The sequence below is a fragment of the Gnatocerus cornutus genome, chromosome 6 (assembly GCF_029298725.1).
Source record: "Gnatocerus cornutus isolate USDA-ARS CGAHR chromosome 6, icGnaCorn1.1, whole genome shotgun sequence".
Taxonomy (NCBI): Eukaryota; Metazoa; Arthropoda; class Insecta; order Coleoptera; family Tenebrionidae; genus Gnatocerus; species Gnatocerus cornutus.
Window position 1 is genome coordinate 17,797,182 of NC_142238.1, and position 16,357 is coordinate 17,813,538.

The 16,357-nt window shown below is 38.7% G+C and overlaps 4 protein-coding genes and 1 pseudogene across 5 annotated transcripts; 4 read left to right on the forward strand and 1 right to left on the reverse strand.

The window, feature by feature from the left end:
- The first annotated feature begins 961 nt into the window (after positions 1-961).
- LOC148173574 (baculoviral IAP repeat-containing protein 7-B-like) lies at positions 962-8,922 on the forward strand. Of its 2 annotated transcripts, none has more exons than XM_088039292.1 (2): positions 962-1,194; positions 7,839-8,922. In XM_088039292.1, the coding sequence occupies exons 1-2, from the start codon at positions 1,159-1,161 to the stop codon at positions 8,706-8,708; spliced, it is 906 nt and encodes a 301-aa protein (XP_087895418.1). In that variant the 5' UTR covers positions 962-1,158; the 3' UTR covers positions 8,709-8,922. The 2 variants fall into 2 exon arrangements, with proteins under 2 accessions (XP_087895418.1, XP_087895419.1); XM_088039293.1 differs by lacking the exon at positions 962-1,194 and adding an exon at positions 3,162-3,260.
- LOC148173575 (uncharacterized) lies at positions 4,466-7,326 on the forward strand (annotated as a pseudogene).
- Positions 8,923-9,001: 79 nt separating the features above from the next.
- On the forward strand, positions 9,002-12,940 carry in (inturned planar cell polarity protein). Its single transcript, XM_088039288.1, has 7 exons — positions 9,002-9,409; positions 9,462-10,734; positions 10,781-11,059; positions 11,206-11,661; positions 11,710-11,979; positions 12,032-12,171; positions 12,218-12,940. The coding sequence occupies exons 1-7, from the start codon at positions 9,282-9,284 to the stop codon at positions 12,327-12,329; spliced, it is 2,658 nt and encodes an 885-aa protein (XP_087895414.1). The 5' UTR covers positions 9,002-9,281; the 3' UTR covers positions 12,330-12,940.
- Positions 12,941-12,984: 44 nt separating this feature from the next.
- On the reverse strand, positions 12,985-14,510 carry LOC148173577 (odorant receptor 4-like). Its single transcript, XM_088039895.1, has 6 exons — positions 14,448-14,510; positions 13,665-14,395; positions 13,519-13,618; positions 13,373-13,477; positions 13,172-13,327; positions 12,985-13,121 (listed from the first exon to the last, which is right to left on the reverse strand). Exons 1-6 carry the CDS (start codon positions 14,508-14,510, stop codon positions 13,062-13,064), a joined length of 1,215 nt encoding a protein of 404 aa, XP_087896021.1. The 3' UTR covers positions 12,985-13,061.
- Positions 14,511-14,784: 274 nt separating this feature from the next.
- Positions 14,785-16,214, forward strand: LOC148173578 (uncharacterized). Its single transcript, XM_088039690.1, has 2 exons — positions 14,785-15,486; positions 15,546-16,214. Exons 1-2 carry the CDS (start codon positions 15,070-15,072, stop codon positions 16,191-16,193), a joined length of 1,065 nt encoding a protein of 354 aa, XP_087895816.1. The 5' UTR covers positions 14,785-15,069; the 3' UTR covers positions 16,194-16,214.
- The last annotated feature ends 143 nt before the right edge of the window (positions 16,215-16,357 follow it).

Below are 16,357 nucleotides of genomic sequence, written 5' to 3' on the forward strand. Positions count from 1 at the left end.
CATCCACCATCGTAATTTTACAATTTCACAGTCTCAGGAAATCGTAGACAGGAAACTATCGAATCTCCTATAAGAATATCCTTTTGAGGAGACATTACAATCCCTTCTAATTGTTGTACATAAAGGTGATTGTTGCTTGTGGTGGCCTTTTGAATCTGCGGTGTGTCTGTTCCCACACTTGAGTGTAGGTCGCTTGAAAGTTTTCATCTGATGCATATTTATGCATCCCTTTATGGTGCCGTTTATGCCTCGCGATGAAACACGCTGTTGTTGTCTAGACATAACAAGAGTTCTCGGTGGTAAATGTCTTTTTGGTCGTCAAATTCGTCAGATGTGGAGCTGGAAGAATCTCAAACTTGCACGATTTACCCAACTGGTATTACAAGAATAAGAAATGTTATTGAGTTGGTTATGGAAGTTAATTCGCATGTCGCTGATAGACCCACGCGGCAGGGGTTTCCCCGGTATGAAGACTAACAATAATTTCTCGTTTTGGTCCTTAAAGTTGTTAATATGCCCGCCACGTTTTCAACGTGTGGGTGCAACCACCATAAACCCAAACCATTGTTATCTAAAAACAGTCGGAAATAGAAGTCATAGGTGAGTGCTCTCTCCTCTATAGGAAGTTCCGCTGTTAACTACAAGAAATTTTCAAACAATGACTGATTTGCATATTTCTTTTTGTCGTTTGAACATCTGTTTCCAAAAAGCAATATCACGAAAAACACCACCATCAGGTTGGCGCCTACGCTATGATTAGCCCTGTAGAGATTACATTGTTTTCTATGCCTACATGATCGAATAACAAAATTACAAGATAAAAGTAATTACTTTCGATGACCCTGGACTAATTTAAACATAGTTCTCTACTCTAATTTTCGTCGTAGATCGCAGTGTTGCGTAATATGTTGCATGAGGGGTTTATCGATCGCTTTTTCACCCCTTATTTATTGCTCTAACACAGGAGAAGCTGCTCCACGAGTTTGCGAACCAGTCTCATATGAGAGTTGCACTAATGAGCGTAAAAAGAAGGCGCGCAGGGTTAGGAAAAACTTGTTCGCAATCGTGATAACGGAAAATGTTGAATAGACTTTTTGCCAAAGATTTCAATGTGCAGTTGTGATAAGTGATGAGAACTGGAGAGAGGACGGAAGAGATATGGAAGCGAAGGAAGGAACATCTAAAGAGGAGAAGGTATATTTCTTTAGCTGTAGAAATCTGAAAGTGCAGTGAAGGTCTAAAGAGCACTTATCTAAAAGATAAGTTAAGAGATCTCATAATAGAATACTTGTGATAAAAATGGTCTAGAAGTATGTAACGATGCCACCATAACAAAGACCCTCAGGCTCATTTACAAACTTGCATGTTTGATCACCCAGTGCTAAGACTGTGGCTCCCATCTGCCTCCATCGTTTTCAAAAATTGGTTAAAACTTCTGTCTGTTCACTTAATTGACGACATTCCAAACCCCTATAATGTATGCATACCATATTTTAAAACAATGAGTGCGTCATTACAGAAAAACACGAATTGCATTATCAATCGTACTATTTTCATGCTAATGAATAATAATGAACTGTAATTCCCAGTGCCTCCACACAATGCACTCGTTGTAATCATGTAGGCAAACATCACACGTCGACGATGCATTAAAACAAACAAAAGTATGCTTTTGTTATGAAAAATATCCCAACCAACAACAAGACAGCTCCTTTAACAAACAGCGTCTTGTGCGCCTTATTGTTGGTGACGCGTCGTAGGCGTAGATTGTATACAAAACTCGCTGCGCTCTCCCCGTTCATATTTTTAGACTTAATTAAAAAAGTAACGATTTTTTGTTAGTTTACGCCCTGTAGACGCACCCATGTGGTTATCACCCGCAGCTGACACCGATATAGTACAATACAATGACACTATGGCTACATTGTTTTAATTTTTCGGTAAATATTTATCTCGCAACGTTTCCATTACGACATGGCCCGGAATGTATGACAGCATGTAATTACGTTAGATAAATGAAATTTCCTGGAGCTCGCGGAGAATCTGCAGACAAAGGTATTAAATGGGTGAAAGGTTAAATTTCGGGGCCCGCTCAGGGTCTGTAGGTTCCATTCGCTGCTCTCCGCAAGGTTAAATGATCTGAAGTTGCGTCATTGCTATATTCGTGGACCGAAATAAACAGTCCGGCAAATAAAGGAAAATGTTTAGCAACCTCTTGGTTTCATTCGCACTTGGAAGCTAACAATCTAAAGTTAGAATGTCCAGCCGCAGTTTACCAACCCATCAGCTTTTTTCCATTAAATATTCTCGTCTCGAAAGCATGTGTGTAATGCACATTTTCTCTGCAGTAGTCACCGTTGTGACCGCAAGGACAAGGTCGTCCCATCCGGTTCCATCGATGCTAATCTCCTGGGTGCACGTTATCGGGAATATTTCCATGCCCACTTATCCCGTCTCTAATATTCTTCAGTGAAAATTCTTACCATACCATCAGTCTTCAACACGAGGTAACAGCTGCAGAAGCAGACTGATCATGCAGCTGTCGGTGGCCAGTACCTTTTATGACTAAATGTACTGCAATGTCTCCTTTCTTGGCTTTTCATACTTTTAATGAAGTCGACTCAAAGTCCAGATGACGCTGCTTTTACTGAAATATACCAGAAAAGAAGTGGAATGACATAATGGCTGATGCTTTGTGTTGAAGCCACGGTTTGGCCTCAGGTTAAAAATGTGGTACCGTTATATCTAACTGATGCGAAATCCATCAGATCGGGAAGGAGCGTGGGAGAGCGGCTGTGGTTTCCGGTTGAACGGGGGTGGGCTCAAAGATCCAATTTCCACGCTAAAATATAACTGAATAAATAATATCACTCCTATATCCGTGTTTCAACTCAGGTAATAAATACAAACCACCTTTCATAAAACTCAAGTTTAGCGAACGGCGTAATTGGGGTTCCTCAAGGACGGGTTCTCGGTCCACTACTTTTTACAATTTCCATGTAAACTCAGTTTTTGACTAAACGGTACATGTTTTTTCTCGTGTGTTTTCTCGAAATTATCTGTTGAGAATCCAGACCATTCATAGAATGTCGACTTTGTTTCTGTTGACTTTAAGATACCGACTATTGTTCACATTTCCTTATTTAAACCAGACCGGCACCATGCAACACAGAACAGCTCAAATATAATTACTTGCTTTGTGAGTTTGAACGAAGCATCCACACTTTAGTTCGCCAGTGAAGTGTTTTTGCATGGAAAAGGTAACATTTTTGCTTTATTTTTGCACGTTTGTTGTGATGGAAATTTCAAAAGCGTTTTCTATTCCCATGGTTGAATTTTTTACGGTCGCAGCGTCATAAAATTGTTTACAATTACGCTTGTTTGTTCCACACTCATTAAAACCATTGCGTTTTGTTTATCGGAAATTGACGTCTAATTTCAAAACTCGTTTTTTTAAAGAATGCGGCCATATAGACGACAAAGATGTGAGTAATTCATTGATTGTGGACTTTGTTACTATTATTCTTAGATAAATTGGATAATTTAGATCATTTTGCTTCGTGGAAATTGTCTACTTCCTTTCTTCCTCTTATCCGGTTTACTTCGAATTTCGCGCGCTGGTTTATAGTACGTTTAATCGATTTTCCTTGTACGACATTGACAGGCATTCCGGTTACACGCGAATGCACTTTTAACCTATGACGCATATTTGCAAATCACTTTTAATTTTCATTCATGAGAAAATTTCATGGTCAATAATTGTTATTTACGTATTTTTAGATCGGGTTAATTAGAATGTATAATTAATGTGCGCCACGTCGGAAAATGTGAAAAAATCTTGTAAAATTGACAACGATGTAAATATTTCGTTTGTTTTTAAACAGTCCGGTCCAATTAGAAATTACTACGAATCGGGGCTCTTGTAAATCCGATTCTCACGGTCCGGACGTGGCAACAGCGCAAGCGCTTCGTAAAAGCTCGTATACTTCGTCCTCATTCGTCAGTTTCGAGTTGGTCGTTGGACGTTTACGATCAGTCTTGTAGAGTACACCTAGTGTGCTGTGGTGCATAGAAAACAACAATCATTCGATGAAAATATCTGTGATGGTAATATAAGTCCACGGTTCGTCGAATTTTCACAACAGGTTAGTAATTTTACACTGAGATTTCCTGTAGTGGTAGCACTTTTGGTGGTAACGTGTAGAGAGTGTCCATATGCCGTCCTTGTGTCCCACTTAACAACCGAAATAAAATTGCCACGAAAGTCCCTAAAATGGCGCGTTTGTTGTTAATTGGGACCGCGGTCGATATGGGCGAACCCTTCATAGCCGTCTGGGAATGTCTGCATCCGTCTCTTTTCCTCTCGGTGTAGTTTTTTTTCGTGTTTCCGGTGCTGGCAGCCGACCATTGATGTGATCTCTGTGGAATGTGGTAGGGCTGGGTGCGGGGAGCGGTAAGAATGGAATGCTGGAAATCGTGAATGGTCTCTGAATTCCAGCAATGTTGCCGACATTCGGTCCCTTCGGTGCGAGTGTACTCAGACGGCCGTACAATTACTCGGACACTCGCTGTCCTTCTCGGTTGTGCAGGAACGCCCCACTAATGATGATCGCACAAGAAATTCCTCAGACGTGCATTCGGCGGCGAGCTAAAAGAACCAAGAGGGGAGGTTTTCGGACGGAAATCGGAAGGAATCGATACCATGACCCAGAACGTACGATTAACTTACCCCAAGACCGCACTGATATGCAAATGGGGCGGATGTGAGAATTGGCAACACCGGTTACTTTTCAAAAATTTCACGCTCGGCGGGGGCTGTTCAATAAGATCGCGACGTTACCGACTTGGAACTTTCTATCTGGTGCTAATTTTACCGTATTTCTTACCATAACTGGTATTCAACGAGGTACAATAAAAAAGGGAATTTCTTAAGCCGGTTTGCCGCGGCTGCAACGAATGCTTTTTCGGTTGCGGCGTCTTTCAGCCTCCAGACTATTCACGGAAAGCCCACCCCATCTACACTTTTGCCGGAAATTCAAACATTTCGGACGTCAAAGGCTGACGTGACTGCATTGCAAAAATCTTAATTTGCGTTTTTGTGAAAATTAAGTACATATTGGTTTTGTACCACAAAATATTCTTCCTTTTTTCATCATATTTTTCGCTAGAAAAAAAGAATTTGAAGTGGTCATAAAATTCCGCAAACACTTTACCCTACTTTCCAGTGGCGTAGGTTCCAGTTGGTAATAACATAACATTCTATCCTAGATTACTCAATAGTCTTAGAATTTGCTGTCTTGTTTATGATAAGATTTATTATTCCTTTGTTTTCGTCGAACTGTATCAAAAAAGCAATTTCGTTCACCGATAAGCTCGCCAACACCAAATTATTCTCCAATTTAGTAACTTTCCATGAATGCAGGTCTTTGACATAATACAAATTACAACGAACTCATCGGTTTTAGCACTTTCTGAAAATAAACGGTTTTCTTCAAACGTTCCGACAGCGCTTGACCTCAAGTTGGAATGAATGCTTGTTATATTTGTGATAATCGCGTCATTTTTTAGGGAAACATCGTGCAATCTAGTTATTTCATCACGCTGAACTGGTTATAATGAGAAAATTTTGCGCATAAATGCTGTTTCTTCTAGACACTTAACATTGATTTTAACAGCTAAAGTTGGTTTACAGTTAGTAGTAATGGGTTGTGTATTGGTCTTTGCCTTCTTTAGGCACTTATTAACTAACCTGTGTGCCTTGTGCTTCTGTGCTTCACTCGTTGTGTATGTCTGTCAAATAAGTAGTGCTAGTGTTCCACGACTCATTTCTTCGCTCCCTAATCCCGACAATTAAGTAATAAGGTTTCGGTTGTTGCAGAAAACCATGGTTGACACACTTCGGTCATTATCGAATTATCGCCATGGCCTAAGCGCGGACTGCGAATACACACAAAAATCCACAACAGAACCTGATAATGGCCACAACTCTGAAACTCTAAAACTGGATTACAAACAGGAATCAGTCCGATTAGCGTCGTTCATTGGCTTTGAAAGCGACGCTGTCAAACCTGAGGACTTGGCCAAAGCAGGATTCTATTTTTTAAACGTTTCATCACATCCAGACCTCGTAAAGTGCGCTTATTGTAACGCCGAAATCTGTAGATGGGAAATCGGCGACGATCCGTGGGAAGAACACATGAAGTGGTCTCCGAATTGTCCCTTCGTGAGACAGCGTCAATCAAGTAGTAACAGGCGATCCTTGCCTTTTCTCAGCACGTCGGAGTCAGGCCAAGATGTCTGTGGAAACGCGGAAATCTTCTACAATTCCTTACCCGAGAACGAAACTTTCAGATTATTGAATGGTATGGTTCGAAACTACGCCGAAGAGAAAGTTCGGTTAGAGTCTTTCGCAACGTGGCCTAAAAAACAAAAGCCAGCGGATTTGGCGGCTGCAGGTTTTTATTATAGAGGAATCGACGACCATACGATATGTTTCGAGTGTAAAATGGCGTTGAAGGAATGGAAGGATGAGGATGATCCTTGGGAACAACACGCGTTGTGGTACCCCGATTGCAAACATGTCGTGGAGAAAAAAGGGGCAGAGTACATTGCAGATGTCCAACGAAAATTCAGGTCTAGTGTTCCAAGCAACAGCGAAACCAAAGAAAAAGAATGCAAGGAAAGTGGAGATAAAGAATGCAAGGAGAGTGCGAGTGAAGGACAGGATCCTCCTTCAGATGATGGAGTAGTTCGTTGTAGAATTTGCAACACCAACGAAAGGAATATCATTTTTACGCCGTGTAAACATATTGTAGCGTGCGACGAGTGTTCGAGACAGTTTGAAAATTGTCCGGTGTGCAGGGTGAGGATTAGCAACAAAGTGAAAGTGTTTATTTCTTAACCTTAATTTATTTAATGTATATAGGACAGAATATAATTACTTAACTAAAAGTGTTAATTGGATTTTTGGCCACTCTTTCATTTCACTTCTAGTCAATGTTCGAACTTTGCTCTTTCTTAACTATTGAGAAATTCTATTTTTGTACAACATCCTAACCCTTTCAGTACAAATTTTTATAGGAAATTCAATCAACACTGGTTGTTTGTTGTTTAATTGTACATATAATTTAATTTCAATGATACGCTTCACTTAGATTTAGTTGTCTTTAGTAGTTCCTCCATACATTCAACAGACTAATTAACAAGAGTTTTCTGCTATCTTTTTAGAGAATGTTACGAAAGCTCTAATGTAAAACTGAGGTACAGTTTGATGACTTCACAGTCCTTTATAATACAACTTAATAAATATCAAATTTTAATTAAAAAGCGCTCTTATTTCCCCACCCGACCCTGACATCGATTCACCGATTTCAATGGAACGATTTAAAAAAGCAGTACTCATAAAATTCGATGTTTTTTTTCTCTTATGAACGAGACGTGATATCAACGGTTTGAAAAACAAAACAAATTTTCTTACTATTTTTAATTTGCAAGAATCAAAAATAAGTACCACGTGAACGAAATAATAACTGCAATGCTATAATAACCACACATTATCCCCATTTCCTGTGTGATAAATTTTCCGTTTATAGAAAACCCATAATAGGTAACTGAACGGAAGTTGTGTCGGCGATAAATTCAGAATAACAAACGTAAATATAATTTCACTGGATCGAGTTTTATAGCCCCCATGAAATCCCATATTCTCGGAAAGGTAATATTTTCTTTATCATCACGTACATCAAGTTCATTGCATTTCCTTCCATCACCTGCACCGTTGCTACCTGCATTTTTAATCAGCACAGCCGTTAGTAATAATTACTTTTTATTTGTTGCAGGAAATCATGGTTGACACACTTTCTAAAAACCACATAAACTCGATACTAAAGAATTGCAACTACATTTATACCAAAGATCATGTCGACAAACCAAATTTAACTTTGGAGTCCGAAAGACTTAAAACTTTCAAAAATTGGAACAGTCCTATTCCTGCTGAAGATTTAGTGAAAGTAGGACTTTATTACTTTGACAATAAAGCCAAGTGTGCTTTCTGTGATGTTGAAATCAATCTCAAGTCTCTGGGCGAAAATGTGCTAGATGACCATTTACGGTTGTCTCCGAGTTGTCCTTTCGCCGAGAGCAAAAAAGGACTGTCCACATTCCTGAGAAAACTCCCCGCTGACCAGGACGTGTGTGGAAACGTCGACACTTTTACAGATTCCGTAACATTTCTAAATAAACTAGTCCATCCGTATGATAATCTAGAAACTCGATTAAAATCTTTCGTAACGTGGCCCAAATCCTGCAAACAAAAACCCGAGGATTTGGCCGCAGCAGGATTTTACTACAAAGGTTGTGATGATAAAACCGTCTGCTTTCACTGCTCAGGACCTCTGAATAACTGGGAAGACGATGATGACCCGTGGGAACAACACGCTCTGTGGTTTCCAAAATGCAAGTTTCTTCTTCACGAAAAAGGAGAGGAGTTTGTTAAAGAAGTACAAAGAAAATTGAAGATTTGTGTCGATAAAGAAGACGATAAATGTCTGGATGAAGACAAGATGTGTGTGATTTGCTGTAATAACCAAAGAGAGGTCGTTTTTGTACCGTGTGGCCACGACTGGACGTGCTCGAGGTGTCTTAGGTCCTTGGAAGACGCCAAGTGCCCTATTTGCAGGGAGCAGATTGTCAGGGTGAAGAATTTATAATCAGACTGAATTTTTGTTGTTGGTTGTTGTAATAAACGAAAAAGAAAAGTTTTGTGGTTAAAATGTACTCTAAATTTTAAATTAATTTTACAGGTATCTGTAGTACCGACCCAACTTTTATCAGGAATTTTAATACCGAGAGCTAAAGCAATGTAGCTCCCGTAACCCCCCAATTATTTATAACAATATTTTCAATAAATGTGCCCAAAAATTAGTTATTTTTAATTTCAGTTAATTTCAAATTCCACTCTACTTGAGAACACGCTTCTCGCGATTGGTTCAAGATTATCCTTCCAGATAAAACAAAAATTTATTGCGGCATGATCACAGACTTCAATTCTATGATAACATTTATTTGGAAAACGCGTTGATCAGTTTTGAGCATTTCACGATTTTTTTTTGTAGAAGTGGAGTGGAATTCGGAAACGAAACGTCACCACTAAAACGTCATTCTTCTGAAATAAGGTTATGTTTACTTCCTACAAAGCACTGGTTTTATTTATTCATAAATGAAAGTGGCCATCGAAACACCCCGCATATTCACAATTCATGGTGCTCCTGTGATTAAGCACAATGGAACCTAACATCCCCGAAGAATCTCGCCGCCTCCTCGTCCCCCAAAATACTTCCCATGGGAGCAGCTCCGAGGAAGAATGGTCAGATGAAATAAGCGAATCGTCTTATTATTCCGACAGTGACAGGTTAGGCTTCTAATTTCCCCAGTGGTAACTTCTGCTCTAACTCTAATTTTAGTTCTGTCCCTGAGTGGGAGTCCTCAATTCATGACATCACAGGAGAACTCTTATTTATCGATTGCCACCCTTTCGTAACTCAAAATATTGATAGTTCCAAACAAAAAGAGCCTTTGCAACCTTTTTCTAAAGATCAGCTTCGACGCAGCACCAGAGGGAAATTTCTCAGATTGATCAGAAGAAGGGAAAGTCAGAGACATAGCAGGAGGTTCCCCAAAACACAAGACAGTGTCGACTCTTCAACCAACAAAGTAAAATTCCATGATTCACAAGAAGGCGAAGAGAAAGAAGTTATTTTAAAAATCAACAAAGAGAGAAAAGATGCGGGGGCTTTACCGGAAATTTTATTGGGGATTAACATGGGGACTCTCTCTGACGGAAATAGAGTAATGATTGCCGGGTTCTTGCCAGATAGCGAGGCGAAACATGAGAAAAACATAAAAATCGGGGACTGGTTGAAGAGTATAAACAACATTCCAGTGACCAATCAGAACCTTAATAACGTTTTAGAAAAGTTTGCTGATAAACATGACGTACTGTTAAAGCTACAAAGAGTTGCGGGGGTGGAGGTAACGAAAGATCCGCCCATTAACGAACTAAACTACCAATCACGATTCGTGAAGGAGTTGGTTAGTTTCACTAAAGAGGAGGAGCAGACTTTGGTAGAAAAGCTATGCCAGCACCCCATTGGCGTCGTTTATTTGAACACTGACAAATTAAGCGAAACGAGCTCGGAATTCGAGGACGTCATTTATTGTTATCCACGCCCATTTCAAAGATCCGCCCTGTGTCAAGCCAGAGGAATTTTTATAACGTTGAACCATTTACTCAATGAAGTTACTAAGAGTAAACCACACGTTTCTTCTTTTCTTCTAAAAGATAAACTCTGTCATGTTTGCTACTCTAGTTCTGATAATAATCTTCTGCTGTTTATGTTTCCTGATTGTTATGTTTCTTCAAAAGAAGCCCTTCTTCTCGCTAAAGAACTTATCCGAATGTTTATGTTTTTGTACGAGAGTTTAGACAACACGTTCACTCTCGATGGTAATAAATTTCAAATCGATCATTTCTTCGGGCGGTTTTTCATGAAATTGTTGAATGGTGGTGTTTGGACGACGAGTGATACAATCGCTCGCTTTCAGGATATGAGTGAAGCGCCCACACAATTTGAAGAAAGTCTTCAAGCAGCTGTAACTCTACCACTGTCAAATGAAGCTTTCATGCAAGTTGATGATGCTTTGACAGAGTTGGAAGCCAGTGACTACAGAGAATGGGTAAAATCTCTTCAGGTAAAGTTCGAAAGTTAGTTTCGTTTTCCAGAACGAAGAACCGTTAGACTGTCAACGACTCTTTACTATTCTTGGGAGCGCACTTTACCATCAAGGATATTTACTGCTGTCTCATTTAATGTATGAAGATTTATTGGATGTTCATGTGTTTTGCAGACAACAAGGTTTCTTTCATTTATCGAAAACAGAGCCTGTCAAGACTTTGGTGTACTGGAAGGAAGTTTTCCCCCATTCGTGCAACAGGAGCGAGAGCAAAGGGGTGAAAATTCCTTCAGGGAGAAGATATTTACTTGTTGTCGGCAGTAGACAGGTATAAATTGAACGCGATCCATAAATCTGGAGAGTGTACGGGCCTCCATTTTGTTTTATTTGGATTACCTGATTGCTCTGCATTTTGTTGTTTTTGCCATTGGCCCTTATCAGTTTGCGTTTTTGCACCCACTAATCGCTTTCCAGGATTTGCTAGCGGTAATAATGGAGGCGGGCGGCTGTACAGAGCCGGCGGAAGACAACATGGGCCCCGACGCGTTTTACGTTGAAGAAGCCCAAGCAACTTTAGCTCACATCCAAGAATTAGGAATTCCAGAATTGGCGGATCGCTGGATTGCTACAAATCCCGGCCCACAAGTTACAATACCCGAAACTTGCAATAAACGAAAGTCTGATTTTTTAGACAGTTTAAGTAAAACAGTGTCCCAACATAAAGACCAGAAAAAACCAGAGGTCATGTCGATTTTAAAACGACGAAACTCAGATCAGGCTTTGGTTCATTCTAGTACTTTTTTTCTCACGGAAGAACATTGCGATGGTCAATCGGAGGATTCTGGGAGTCATAGTGAAGTTAGTGATGATACTAGGAGGAGGGGGAAATATGATTCTAATGATGAGGAGTCGGATGTGGACGACTACGGGGTGAGGCATTTTTTGTGTCTATTAGAATCTCATTGCATTTCTTTTTAGGATGGCAGTCAGATGAGCAACAGCAGTTTCGATATTTCAGAACTCCGGCAAACCATCTTGTCTGAAACTGAAGATTGTCAGCCACAGCAACTTACCAGCGGAAAAGAAAACGTTTTATTTCATTTCGTACAGTTTGATTCCTCAGAAGGTGTGCTGGTTTGTCCTCCAGAGTGTCGGGTGCAGTCGCAGACTTTGACTACGATCCTGAGCTGTTTTAGAGAGACGTGCCAGAGGATACATTCTTTATTTCAAAACACAATGAGGTTTAAAGTATGTCTGCAACACTTTTATCTCTTGAAATTACCAACGTGTTGTCTTTCAGAATATGCCTGCTCAGGATATGGCCAAATCTGTTATGAACAAAAGCCTGATAGCTATTAAAGAACACGGAATTATGTTCGAATGTCCGTTTTTGGACGATGTCGATAACAAGAAAAGTAAAATAAAATATTGGGTTGTTGGGTTGGTATTGCGGTGTTTACTACTGTCGCTAAATCCTCTATTTTAGGAGACTTTTTTATATGCCACATCCAAGAGAGGTGTATGTTTGTTACCAGGATAATATTCCGCAGAATGTGATCGAGTTGGCGTTCAAGATTGATTTAAGTACAATGAATTAAGTCTCTTCCAAGCTGAATCTCATTGGAAACTAATTAGATTTTACGAGAAGATGTTGGTTTGTCAAAATTTAACATAAAGTCCGTTTTTTTATTAAAAAACTACCAACACCGCACTCTTCCACCACTTTACAACCGGCAACGTCGTCGATGGTGACTTTTTGGTGATAAAATCAAATAGGTTAGCTGCCTAATTGACAATTTGATTACACAAAACGGCCTTTCAGGCTGTGCCGAGTCTTTTCACTGTTAAATCATTTGATTTGCAATCCAACAGGCTGTAAAAGAAACGTTTTTAACGGAAACACTGCCTAATTTTCAGAAGTGTCAAAAATTTGACAACTATTTTCTCACCAAAAATCTCCCTAGGCAACGTTGCCGGTTGTAATGCAGGGGAAAATTGCGGTGTTGGTGTTTTTTTTTTTAAAAACGGACTTTACTAAAAGTAATTTTGTGATAATATTCATCCGTCCAAGATACAGAGTGTTCGGATAAAGACATGCAGGCAACAACTTTCTGTTTGCTATTTATTTGGACATATATTTATAAATATTAAGTATACGATATTTTTAATAAAACGAATAAACTTTATAATAAATTGTCATTCAAAAGCATGAGAGATGATTTGTGATTTTCTTTTTAATTTTTCCATTTTTATTGTTTGCAGTGATATTAACGTGTTAAAATGGTGGATGCGCCGGGTAAAGTGTAGTCAGATTTGAGGATTATCTTAATTTATTCTCCATTGTATATTCGTTGTAAAACTGCGAAATACGAATAAGAAGAGCGAAGAATCTAAAACATGCAACCTTAAAACCATGAATGCTTAAATTTCTCATTCTTACACCAGTGAAAGTAGGTAAGGATAACGTTACAATTTTCCCTCCAGTTAAAATGACCGGCTTCTTCGTTCGTTCCAAAAAAATGACCAAACTTTTACATAATGATAAATGAGATTCGTACCAATTCGACATGTGGAATGCACGTCCGATTTCATCACTCTGTAATTCTTCTTTGATTTATTAATTAATAATAGACTTACGTACAGTTACTATAACATCGTGTCCACACCAACAATAAGCAGCAAATTCTGCCGTCATGCAGGCTAAATACAGCGCCAGGAAAAAGAACTGGAGACCCAGAAACGGAACCTAGGTAAATCGGTTAAGAAGATTGTTATCTGTAAACTTACTATGACCATCATAAATCCGGTGAAGCAGGTGACGACCACGCTTGATAGGAAATTTAAGAAAATGCCTTTAGAAAAGGTGGATTCTATTTCGCGGACAAACCTGAAATGTTGGTTTAGATTTTGCAGAACTTGTGACGGATTTTCACCTCACAGTTGCTTCATGGTGTTTCACACAGTTTATAAACTCCTTTTCGACTAGTTTGGTTTCTTGTTTGTAATCAATATTTCTTAAATTCTCCTTTAAGATGTCAAATTCTCCAGAGGCTAAAGTTACCAAAATCCAAAATGTGCAGTCAAAATTTACATTATTTGTGGCTGTGTAACTAAGAGCAAGAATTTGGAAACACGCAGTAGGGTAATAATACAGAGTTGCATTATACGGTTGCCACCCCGATAACGGCAAACTCTTCGACTTACTTTCATCCAAATAAGGCAGCAGTCCCATCAATGTAACAGCCATAAAACACATGATTTTAAATGCCCGTAAAAAATGTTGTCTGCCTTCTATTTTCTTCTTCAGGATTTTCATCCGGTTTTCAGGGAAGTAGAAAATTGATTGAGTAAGAGAGTTTTCAATCTCTAACATGTTTTTTCGGTAATACAGAAAGTTTACCACTTTGCTCATGTAAGTGGTGTGAGTTATAAAAAAGAAAAGCGTTTCTGTAACTTTGGATAAGTCGTTGATGTCGATTATCATTTGGATAAACATGGATAAGAACTGACAGACACCAATGGTAATAGTAATGATTCCACTGAAGAGGTTTAAAAAGTGAAGAAAAGGTGGTGCGTTGGGGGTGAGAGGGTACAAGCCAACAAATATGAGCATAAGTCGCTCGGTTTTAAAGGAGTCACGCAGACTGTAGGTGCTCATGATGAACTGAAAATAATTTTTGAGTACGGGGTAAAGACAGATACTCACACGTCTTCACTTTATTTCTTATTGAAAGTTTTATCTTTAACGGAGGTGCAATGAGTAGTGACATGAAATCCATGCGAACATATTTTAATATTTATGTACCTAATAATATGAGATAAGAGTGTATCTGACACGAGTATTAAAAATTTACATTATTCTGTCCGTTTCTTTGTGATCATTACAGACAATTTAATGAGACGTTTTCATGTAGGTTTAGGTAGAAGTCTCCTGTTTTATTAATTAATCTTTTTCTGTCATTTCTTAGGATTGAAGTACAATGTAGGTACAAATATTGTTTCATTTAAAAAATGAATTTTTAGCGGAAGTGCGCTGCCAGAGCTGGAATAGTATTTTACATGATTAGTGCGGGAATACAATTTTTGCAGATAAGTGCGACTCTTTCAACACGAGTGCGCCCCGCGCACGAGTGAAGGAATGTCGCACGAATCAGGCAAAATTATTCCCGCACGTCTCTTGTATAACATTTTTTGCACGAAGTTTGTAACAAATTTTCGCCATCATATATAGTTCGCATTTGTTGGTATAAAAAATCAAGTCGCTGAAGTTTCCAGTTGACAGTTGTCAATTCTGTCAAGCAAAAAGTTCAAAAATAAAGATTTGTATTGATTTGTACCATGTCTTCGGAAGAAGAGTTTGAATTCGAGTGTACACCACCCGAAGTGAAAAGTGCGGCAACAGCTGCAATAAACAATTTATTGCCGACAAAATCACGCCCCAGATATGAGAGTACGTTTTCTCAGTTTGTCAAATGGTGCGAAGATAAAAAGATCAAAAGTTACTCTGAAAACGTCTTGGTGGCCTATTTTGAAGAAATAGGTTCTACTAAAAAAACATTGTGGCCAATTTATAGCATGATACGATCTTGCTTGAATATTAAGAAGAATATAGATATCTCGAAATATCCAAAATTGCTTGCCCTTCTTAAAAGGAAAACGGAACATCACATTCCAAAAAAGTCACAAATACTTGAAGGAGAACATATTACAAAATTTTTGACAGAGGCCCCTAACAAAGAATATTTTTTGATGAAAGTGAGTGGTTTGTCTTTATTCAGAAATTTACATTCAAAAATTTAACATTTATATTTTAGACGATTTTGATTATGGGAATTTCTGGAGCCTGCCGCCGAGAAGAAATTTGTAAGATGATGATTGGTGATGTTATCTTTAAAGATGACATAATTTTGGTTTCTATTCCTGAAACAAAAACTAAGGTTAAACGGGAATTTGCCATAACCAAAAGGGAATGGGTCGAAATAATAAAGCAATTTGTGAAATTAAGACTACAAGTTGTGACTGACAACAGGAGACTATTTCTAACTTATCGTGCAGGAAAATGTATAAATTTACCTATTGGTATAAACACCATTGGGAAAATTCCATCATTGATCGCCAAATATCTTGAACTTCCAAACCCTCATCAATATACTGGCCATTGTTTTCGTAGGAGCAGTGCTACTTTATTAGCAAACAAGGGGCTTGACTTTCTAGCCGTTAAAAGACATGGTGGTTGGAAATCTTCCGCAGTAGCGGAGGGATATATCCAAGATTCTTTAAAAAATAAAATAGAAGTAGCAGACACTTTGACAGACACGGAACCTGTAAGATCCAATTCCAACAATTCGTACAATATTAGTAACGCCGTGAGAACTGAAAACACTGCTGGAGTTTCTGGTGTGTCGTTTGCTTCGTGCAGCAACTGCACATTCAACATAAACATCTATAATAATAAAAATTAAAAGTACTGAGTATACTTACTTGATGACCAACATCGATTACTTGAGTATTTGTAAAATAAAACGTTTCACAAAAGCTTAATTTTATTAATCGTTAAAATCATAAAACTTGTTAATGTTATTTTGAGGTTATGTTTTTACAAAAGAGCAACAATTATTAAGTTGCT

What these genes read in the sequence shown, in the direction of transcription:
- LOC148173574 (XM_088039292.1), top strand. Translation starts at nt 1,159, where the DNA reads ATGGAAGCGAAGGAAGGAACATCTAAAGAGGAGAAG. An exon ending in GAACATCTAAAGAGGAGAAG is followed by an intron (nt 1,195 to 7,838) that starts GTATATTTCTTT and finishes TATTTGTTGCAG; the next exon opens with GAAATCATGGTTGACACACT.
- in (XM_088039288.1), top strand. Translation starts at nt 9,282, where the DNA reads ATGGAACCTAACATCCCCGAAGAATCTCGCCGCCTCCTCGTCCCCCAA. An exon ending in CCAGTGACTACAGAGAATGG is followed by an intron (nt 10,735 to 10,780) that starts GTAAAATCTCTT and finishes TTCGTTTTCCAG; the next exon opens with AACGAAGAACCGTTAGACTG. An exon ending in TTGTTGTCGGCAGTAGACAG is followed by an intron (nt 11,060 to 11,205) that starts GTATAAATTGAA and finishes ATCGCTTTCCAG; the next exon opens with GATTTGCTAGCGGTAATAAT.
- LOC148173577 (XM_088039895.1), bottom strand. Translation starts at nt 14,510, where the DNA reads ATGGATTTCATGTCACTACTCATTGCACCTCCGTTAAAGATAAAACTT. An exon ending in AACTTTCAATAAGAAATAAA is followed by an intron (nt 14,396 to 14,447) that starts GTGAAGACGTGT and finishes AATTATTTTCAG; the next exon opens with TTCATCATGAGCACCTACAG. An exon ending in GACACGATGTTATAGTAACT is followed by an intron (nt 13,328 to 13,372) that starts GTACGTAAGTCT and finishes GAAGAATTACAG; the next exon opens with AGTGATGAAATCGGACGTGC.
- LOC148173578 (XM_088039690.1), top strand. Translation starts at nt 15,070, where the DNA reads ATGTCTTCGGAAGAAGAGTTTGAATTCGAGTGTACACCACCCGAAGTG. An exon ending in AAGAATATTTTTTGATGAAA is followed by an intron (nt 15,487 to 15,545) that starts GTGAGTGGTTTG and finishes TTTATATTTTAG; the next exon opens with ACGATTTTGATTATGGGAAT.